Consider the following 9,169-nt stretch of genomic DNA (forward strand, 5'->3'; position numbering starts at 1 on the left):
TCAACATGTTTTCATGATGACTATAATCAAGTTTTATATTACTGTTACTGGGAATTTTCTATAATGTAAAGTTGTTTGTGACTCAGTGCGCAAAACCTTAGCTGGTGATACAAGGTTTAAAGCTTAACTTTTTAAATAAAATCAGTTTGTGAAAAAGTGGTAAAACACCCATAGCAAAATTCAAAAGTTAGTGGTAATCATAAAGCAAAATGTTCTTGTCTAGTAGTTTTATTTTTAAATAATTCATTTTGCTAAGATTTTATGTTAACAAATGTACAGACCAGAGTTTTAAAATGATTTATCTAATTGATTCCTTTTGTTACCTGGCTAGCAGGGAAAAGGGGTCGAGGCCGGTCCTGACCTGTTACAATGAAGACTGACTTGCTATGTGGGATTACACCAGAAGCTTGCAGTGGAGTAATGGTAAGGATATCAAGCAACCTTAAGTATCTCAGCTGTATAGGAGCATATTCTGTTGCAAAAGACCTTCCTGCGAAGATCATGGATTCAAATATGGGACATTTGAACTAATACTTGGACTTTGAAATGAATTTCTTTAACAGTTTTCTCTGCAGTGCAAGTTATTAAACTAAAGCTACTCTATTTCCCCAATGTGTTCAACAAAATCCTTAACGTCTAGCATGGTATCTTAATAAAGAATAAAGTTGTTCTTTAAAAAATCTGCTTTAAGTAGATTTTTCCCCCAAGTTTTCTTAGTTAAGGATTCCAAAAGTGGTATTCACAAATTCTTGCATTTAAATTTTTATTGCAGTGGTATAGATGAATACCATCATTGGTATCCTTAAATTTTATTTCTGCTCATGAAGGTTAATCATGATTGTTTATATAGTAATCACTTATGAATTGTGTTCAGATACAGCAGTTTCAGGTGTAATCATCAGAGCTGGTTAGTCAGGCATTCCAGATAGTGGTTCTTTTCAGAACCTTTTTTAAAGGGTTGGTTAACTACCTCAGTAGCAGAGGATTGAACTATACCCTGTCTGTACTGTACATAGAAAATCTTTGTAGATAAAAGCAAGGCTTGTTTAATATGATATGAGGGTAAGATTATAATATACCAAATGTAACATTCTTAGTTGCCTTTAGTTCCAGAGGCTTTGTAAGACTTCCTCATGACCATCATAACAGGCCTTGCTTTTGTCGTATTTTGTGGCTGAAAAAGCAGCCTTGCTTCTTCAGATATTGTAGTTATTTGGATGTATAATAGTTTAGCAAGATGTTACTTTTGTAAGACATCAGATGTTCAAAAAAAGTGCATCAGCAACTTGTACTAAATACTGCAGTGTCCCTTTATAAAAGGTCAGACTAAAACTGACAACTGTACAGTGAAGCCTGACATTTGGATATTTTGAAGTTTTTCATAAATCATAGAATAGTATATGGCTGTAGTTTAGCTTTTTAGGTAAAAGGTATGTTTTCATTAGTGCATTTCTTATTGCTGATCACTGTAAAAACGTGGATCAGCTTTCCATTTCTCTTGCGCAGATCATGATAACCTGTAGAGTAGAGTAGAGTACAATCATTTGTGCTATGTTTTTAATTTTCTAAAGCACCTTGATGACAGTGAGTGTTCAGTGGTGAAGCATCCTCTATTGAACCACCCTTAAAAAAGACAAAAAAAAACCAACAAAAGAACCTTGCCAAGTCCAACTTCATATAGGTAAAAGGTAGATAAAATTATGACTTACTTTGGACTTGGCATAAAGAGCTTCCCTTAACCCCCTGCCCAAAGGGATACTGCAGTTATACTACATACCCATAGGCACCACAATGAAAATTGAAGCTTATACCTAATTAAGGTTTTATACACACCAGTTCCCCCAGTAAATGCAAATTTTAACAAAATTAGACATGTCATATGTTGAAAATGCTCATGGCAAACAATCATTTTGCATTCCTGCAAATAAAATTGTTTTATACTGTAAGCTGGAGGCGAGTGTAACTTATTTTTGTAATAAAGTTTTTATTTTTTTTATGTGTCATTAATATAAATGTGTGTTAGTACAGAGATCTTCTGGTTAAAAACTTAGAATCGCACACATTTCAGTATGTTTACTTGTATTTACATAATTTCTAGAATAGTGGTTGCCAATAGCCTGTATGTTTCACATTAATTGATTTTTTTTTTTTGTTATCTTAATAAACCATTTTAGTATGTTGTATGTCAATTACTGGGATAGCTGGGACATGAAGTGTAATTTTAAATTGTCAAGTATTCATTGGAATATGTAAATGTGCCTTGCCAGTTTTGAACTTTAAGACAAAGTAAGTGAGTGATGGTGAAATGAGTAGTCAATGCGTAAGAGACATTTGCTACCATGGTTTCATATACTGCCCTTGCTAAAGAAAAATAGCTTTTTTCCTCAAATTTGAGCATAAAAATATACAGTTGCGTTAGCTTCTGAATTTTCAAATCTAGTGATAGAATATTAGGCTTATGGAAAGTGGGTTTGCTAATTGTAGCCTTAAGTATAATTTTGAATTTCAATGTAATCCTTGGTGCTGGCATTCCCAGTGCCAAGGAGCTTAAATGCTCCCTTCAAAGAGGTTGCCATGCCTACTGGCACTTTTACTGTCATATGGTTTTATAAGGAACACTGTCAAGATGTGGAAACCAATTTTGAACTTGCTATAAAATGAAAACGCTGGGGGCTGTAGGAGAGGGGGAAGTCCTCAGAGTTCTTAATCTTGAAATCTCTCCATTGCTGAAAAACTGAAGACACTTGTGGGATCACAAGTGCTAGTGACTAGTTCTTAGTCTGGAAATATGTCGGGGTGGGGGTAATATATTTATGGAATTATAGCCGTTGATGGAAGTGCATAAAAAAACTTGCTATTGAGGCACTACACGTGTTGAAATTGTGGATCATATCCTTAATTTCAGCTCTGATAAAAGTATGGGGGACTACTGTTAAACAATGTTTTTAAAAAAAAAAAAAAAAAAGGCAAAATTGACAGGAAAGTGTTTGTTTTTAAGGGAATGGCAAGCAATGGTGAGTGAGCAAAATATCAAGATCTTGACAGTGTTCCCTCTAATTATGAACTCAAGCCATTATAACTTTTAAAATTAAATATGATTTGCACTGTTCTGATATTGGTGCAGTTTTTTAGCAAAATGATCAGAAAACTAAATTGCATGTGGTGATTAACATTGTGGGGAAAAATCAAAAAAATGTTATTTTCAAAGCTTTAAATTTGATTGTGTAAAGAAAAACAGTTCCTTATTAAGCGGAAATACTGGTGAGAATGGGCGAGTGCATATATACATCAGTTTGGTTGCACTTGGGTGTTGGTAAACTTGAAATGTTCTACAGCAATAACGCATCTCGTTCGGAGTGCTTTGGTGACAAATGGACATAAACCACACAGTTCTTTTTGGCATATTGAAGGCAAGTGTTGACTTAATGTATTATGCTGCCTCTGTTTATTCTCACTGGAGGCTTTCTTTACTGAAACGCCTGTAAAGATTTGAGTATAAGCTAGCATAGTTCCACATTGGTTTGTAATGTGTTCTTAAATTTGAAGCCTAGTTGAATTTAATAAGAAATTGGAAGCTGCTGCTGCTTAACACTTCTGGTTTATAAACACTCCAATACATAGCTTTTTTTAAAGTATACTCTTGTTTTAATATTCATTTTTGTTTGAAGGGTTTCATATAGGACATACAACTGTACTTTTTTTTTTTTTTTTAGTTTTTAAAGAGGAGATTTGTTACGACCCAGAAGGCTGTTATTACAGATACTAAGACCAGTTTCTGAATTTCTGCGTTGTACAACTTACCTAAATACTGTCTTAAACTGTAAAATAAGGAATATTAATTCTATTCTTGTTTGGGGTGAGGGGTATGATCCCCTTTATAGTGTAAAATAAACGTAGCCTCCTCTGAAGGTAGGATTCCCAACGTAATATTTCAGGATAGAAATGTTATATATGGCGGCAACTTTTTTTTCCCTTGTGCCTTTGATAATTTTTTAGAGGCTTCTGTTCAGCCTAGCAGTTATTTTGATGCGTCCATACATCAGTGAGGGGAGAGGTTTGTTTTAAGAAGTAAAACTGAAAGGCAACATGGACATAAACACATGTAACATCTCCTGAAAAGAGTGTGTTCAAATTGATGCATTCCACAAAATTAAAACCGTTATTCCCTCACTTGTAGTAGTGAAAACTTAGCGGGAAATGTTAATTGTTTAAAATGGAATAGCAAGTTTTGGAAGTAGGCAATAAGGCAATAAACTTAACAATGTAGTGTTCTGAGAATTGAAATTGGTAAAGTTGGAGCTTGAGTTTGTGTTCATAGCCTGAAGCTTATGAATCCCAACTTTGGCTGTGATGGACTTAAAAGTCTGTCTTCGCCGAGTGTCTTGCTGAATTAATTCCAGCACCAGCATGTGACATCTCCTGGCTGGAGCTAGCTAGTTGCGTTAGTTGGGCAGAGGAAACACCAGATTGTACTTTGTCATTTGCTCTGTCAGATAAAAATGGTATGTGGCAACAGGAGAGGAAGTCGAGCTGAAGATTCCTTGATCATTAATATGGGGGGGGAGGAGGAGAAGGAATAAATTATTGTTACTTTACAGCCATCTAGTGCAAACAAACATAAAGCTTCCTAGAAGCTCTGATGCTAAACTTCTTTGCTGGGAGACAGACTTTCACATAGTCATCTGGTCAACACTTTGCAAGTGTTTAATTATACTTATTTGTCTTATAAAATCCACAGCATGAAAGAGTGACTTTTCTTTGGTGCTCCTTAGCCTTGAGTGTTACTATAGATAGGTTGAAAAGTGCCACTAGGACTAGCTTGTTAGTTTACTTGAAATTTGGAGAGAAGGGTGATTGTCTCCTGTAATATCTTTTTCTTGCCAACTGGTTACTAATTTTTTCCATGAACACTTATATTTTTGAACGGCCAGCTCTTGAGTGGATATTGCACAGCTGAGCTCATCTGGAAACATTGGGTTACATTGATTATTTAAAGCTATCTTCATGAAAGCTTCTTTAAATGATCAGACTTCCAGGTACATGATAAAAGCTTTTTTTTGGGTGGGGGCTGGGGGGGGAAGCATCTGTGACAGTTTAGAAAGGAAAACACAGTTGTAATGTATAGGTAATTGGTAATTAAATACAGCTTGAATATTTAAAGTTTGAATCGCAAGATACAATTTGGTTCCAAGAATGTTCATGAAATGTAGTGTCTACTCCAAAGCCAGCACTTAATTTCTAACGGTCATTTAGGTAAAACTTGCACTGTCAGAAATCTGGATTCCCTCTAGTCTCATATATTTGGCTGCTTAGTAACGATAGTTCACTATCTCTGTTTGCGCAGTTAGTGTTATAATACAGTTTTACTTGTTTTGATCACTAACGTGTAGAAGAGACATTGAATCTTACCGCTCATTTTCTTTGCACTAAGGAAGTTATGAAATGCATTCTTAGTTCTGCTACGCAGCCAGTAGAATAGCCTATGGCACTTCACTGCACAGAAGATAATGGTAAGTAAAAATAGACATTCTAGTACTTTAAATGACTTGCAGTATCTGAAACCCAACTTCAGTAGACTGTTTAATTGACTCCTCATCTGCAGTTATTAGGGAGGTTGTGGGTTTTAGCTCTTTAATTGTAGTGTGTCCACTTCAATGCGAAATGAATGTCGAGTGTAATTTGACACTGTTAATGTTAAATACTTCAGATCTAAAAATCTCTGAAATGCTTCATAGATCATCCGGTGTGTATTTTTAAACTGATGGGTTAGCAGTCATAGTAGTTTAAGGGATTTTCCATTAATACAGTCAGTTATTGAAAGCCAGGAATTTGAATATATCAGGTACTGGGTTCCTCGTTCCAAGTGTAGCATTTCCAGTATTGTTCTGCTATCTAAAGTAACATTTTACAGATATTTTTCTTTTTCCTCTGTAGTGGAATGAAGAATGTACCTAATTCTGTCACTAGTAGGGGCTACTTAAAAAAAATGTATCGCCAAACGTAGCTAATGGGGGATTTAAAAGCTTCCTCTGTGAGAGTTCAACGAAGGCAATTTTATAGATATTCCATTAGTAAATTAGGGCTTTTCTTAAGGTGCAATTTCAGCACACTTAAAAATGAAGCTCTGTATTAGAAAACACTGGTGAGAGCTAGTCTAAAATAAATTATAATTAATATTTTCATAACGCGGACGTGTTACAATTGGAAGGTGAATTTAATCTTTAATACTACAGCATTTGAGATGGCAGATAAAAATATCTCTTCCCTGCATCTGGAAAAGCTGAAGTGGCTATTAAAGGATTGTTCTTGTTTCAGATTGTGGCCAAAGGCTTCCATCAGATAGTGCAATGAAACCTTTTTTTTTTTTTTTTTTTCTCCCCTCAGTGCGAAGTTGTTCTAACAAGCTAACCTGTTTCCAATCTACAGTTTTCAGCAGAATTCTTGAGTTTTGTGTATGTGCTTAAATTAATATTTTTAGCAGAAGACAAACCTCCAGTGACCTCACTGGTGTATATGTGAGTAGTACTTTACCAAGAAGTGGCCAATATGTAACTTTGACTTAAACTAGTCTAGTGAAACTGTCCTTTACTCATATTACCTACACTTTTACAGAAGTATGTTCATTTACACTTGCTTATGAATTATTGGGATGCTTAAAAGCTACTTTGAAGAGAAACACAGCATGTACGTTGTTAAAATCTGCCAAATTTTGCAAATGAAGAAATAATGCTGCAGGTTTCGTACTAAAGGAAGACTAGAGTTGAATATAAAGGAGGAAAAAAATTGTCTTCTCTCACTGGAAGTCCTGAAAGTACCACAAGCTTTAGGCTTCAACAGTGAGTAAATGGAAGCTGTATTCATGTAGTTGAGTAATCTCTGCTGCCTTGCTCCACTATGTTTTCATAATGCTAACACAACCTCTCAGAAAAGTCTTTAAAAAAAATCTGTTATGGGATTAACTCCAGTGAGATTGATCTTCCAGTTGAAATTAGGAAGGATCCAGAAGGTCTTAAATCCATTGATTTGAAGTAACTTCAGTGTGTGTGTGTGGTGTTTTGCGCTGTGGTTTTTGCACAGAAGTGATCTTGCAATGGGAATGGTGCAATAAATGGGACTTTGCATTTTTTTTAATGGTATACTAGTATGAAATATACAGAGTTTGGTTTGTTGATGTTTTGAGCCATTCCAGGTGGTCATGTTTCTGTCCAAGAAGACAATATTTGTATGGCACAAACTGATCACTAAGTGTCAGACTCAAGAGTTGCTTCTTTAAGGTAGTCAGTCTTTTCTTAAATCTTTTCTTAGATTAACTGTTGAAATCAGTATGGATTTCTAACAGGAAGTACAGAGTTTTATTTTCTTAATAGCAGTATTTAAACTTTCACAGTTTATTGCCCTCAGTGTAACATTTCTAAAGAGTACTGCTTTCATTGAGTAATGAGCAAGGAGGAGTATACAGTTCAATGGCGAAAAAGCACTGCTGACTAAGCTTTTCAGAAAAGCGAAGCCTCCCAATTTGTAATGTGCCTTGAGGTGCATTAAGGTGTACTTGATATACAGGTGCAAATGGCATCGAAGTAAATCGGGTAGTGGTCACATCTCAGCAAGGTTAGCTTAAACCGACTTCAGTGGTGGCCTGTGCTAAAGCAGATTATTTGGTGCTGAAGTATGCCAAAATGCTTCTGTATGTTTACTGTGGAATTAGTAAAGAACAGCTAGGATAGTAATCCAGTACAGCTGCAGGTAGATGATGACCCACTCCAATTTTTGTAGTCTGGAAGAACAAGAAACAGTGTCCTGGTTTGAGGTAAAACAGAACCAATTTTCTGATTTGTAATTTTACTTTTTAGCTGGGCCTCTTCTAACTGACTAAAGTCTGAAATTAACAGCATATTGTTCAGACACTGTTCACTCTCAGAGTGATAAGACCTGATTATACCAAGGAACGGTACGCACAGAGGCTCTTGCTTAGACTTACTGCTGTAACAACCAAGGTCAGCTAACTTCGCTGTTTGCCCCGTTAGAGGGTCGGAAGCGGAGAAGTGTAGAGAGGTCCCACCTGCAGGGAGGAGTGGATGGGACAGGTCACCCAAAACTGACCAACAGGGTATTCCATCCCATACGCATCATGCTCAGTATAAAAGCTGAGGGATCAAGGGGGCTCTGGCTCGCTTCAGTGGCCGTCTGAGGAGGACCCTGTCTGTTCGTCTGGCTTTGATCCCGATCCGAGCATTCCTGACTCTAGTTCTGGAATTCAGCTCCTGTCCATCACTGACTCCAGTCTGGGACTTTCCCTGTGTCTGCTGGTGACGCGATCATCATCCTGGGAGCTGGATACGGTTTTGTATATATTGTATACTTTTTTTCTTTAATTTTTATTATTCTATTCTTATTTACTATTTTCTTATTTATTATTATTTTCATTAAAGTAGTTTAGTTCTTTTTTCTCAACTCATAAATCTCCTTCTCTCTTCCTCTCCTCTCTGAGGAGAGTGCGGGGGGAGGGCCATCTGTCGTTCTGATTGGCCAATTCAGCCAAAACCCCGACAGACAGTCACGCATAATGTGTTTTAAGCATCTGCTAAATTTCTAAGTCCTTTTGAAGTAACCTTTTTGTACTTTAATACAGGAAGATGAAAACATTAAGGTTCAAATTCTGTGTGCGGTTTTAAAGATAAAAGGACACAGTAACTTAGCAATTCTGGTTTTCAGATCAGATGGCTGGACATAGTTACAGCCCAGTAATCAAGGCGTGTATTTTAGAATCATGGTGAATTTTTGACTTTGTGAAGAAATGCCCTGCTATTAAACATATTCAGTATATCGTAGAATCCCTGTATCTAGCAAAAATGCATATATTGGAAAAAACCCAAACACAACAGCCCCCGCACCCCTGTCTACAAAAGGTGTTTAGGAGAGGACTTGAATATGCAGCAGTTTCTAAGAGCATGCAGGGTTAAATAGGTGATAGGTGTTGAATTCTTAGATATGGGGCAAGTGAGATGAGTGATAATCTTGGAACTTCTGCCTTTATCACGTTATAAATGATGCAGAGAGCTCAGATTTCACAAATAAACTAAGATTGTGTTTAATGTTCAGCTTAAAGAACAGACATGTTTTGACTTGGACATCTTGAAGGGCAAAAGGTATCCCTGTGAAAAGGAAAACT

General features: G+C 36.3%; 1 protein-coding gene across 26 annotated transcripts in view; it reads left to right on the plus strand.

Annotated features, from left to right (window-relative positions):
- Positions 1–3,113, plus strand: part of SYNCRIP (synaptotagmin binding cytoplasmic RNA interacting protein) — a 42,721-nt gene extending 39,608 nt beyond the window's left edge. For 7 of the 26 annotated variants that reach the window (XM_074581230.1, XM_074581232.1, XM_074581233.1 and 4 more), the window contains one exon: positions 332–3,113. In XM_074581230.1, the coding sequence (XP_074437331.1) occupies positions 332–373 (42 nt within the window). In that variant the 3' untranslated portion in view covers positions 374–3,113. Of the gene's footprint in view, positions 155–331 lie in introns of those variants that run through there. The other 19 variants (XM_074581221.1, XM_074581223.1, XM_074581224.1 and 16 more) reach the window with 6 other exon arrangements.
- Positions 3,114–9,169: the final 6,056 nt, after the last annotated feature.

The sequence above is a fragment of the Larus michahellis genome, chromosome 3 (assembly GCF_964199755.1).
Source record: "Larus michahellis chromosome 3, bLarMic1.1, whole genome shotgun sequence".
Lineage (NCBI taxonomy): Eukaryota > Metazoa > Chordata > Aves > Charadriiformes > Laridae > Larus > Larus michahellis.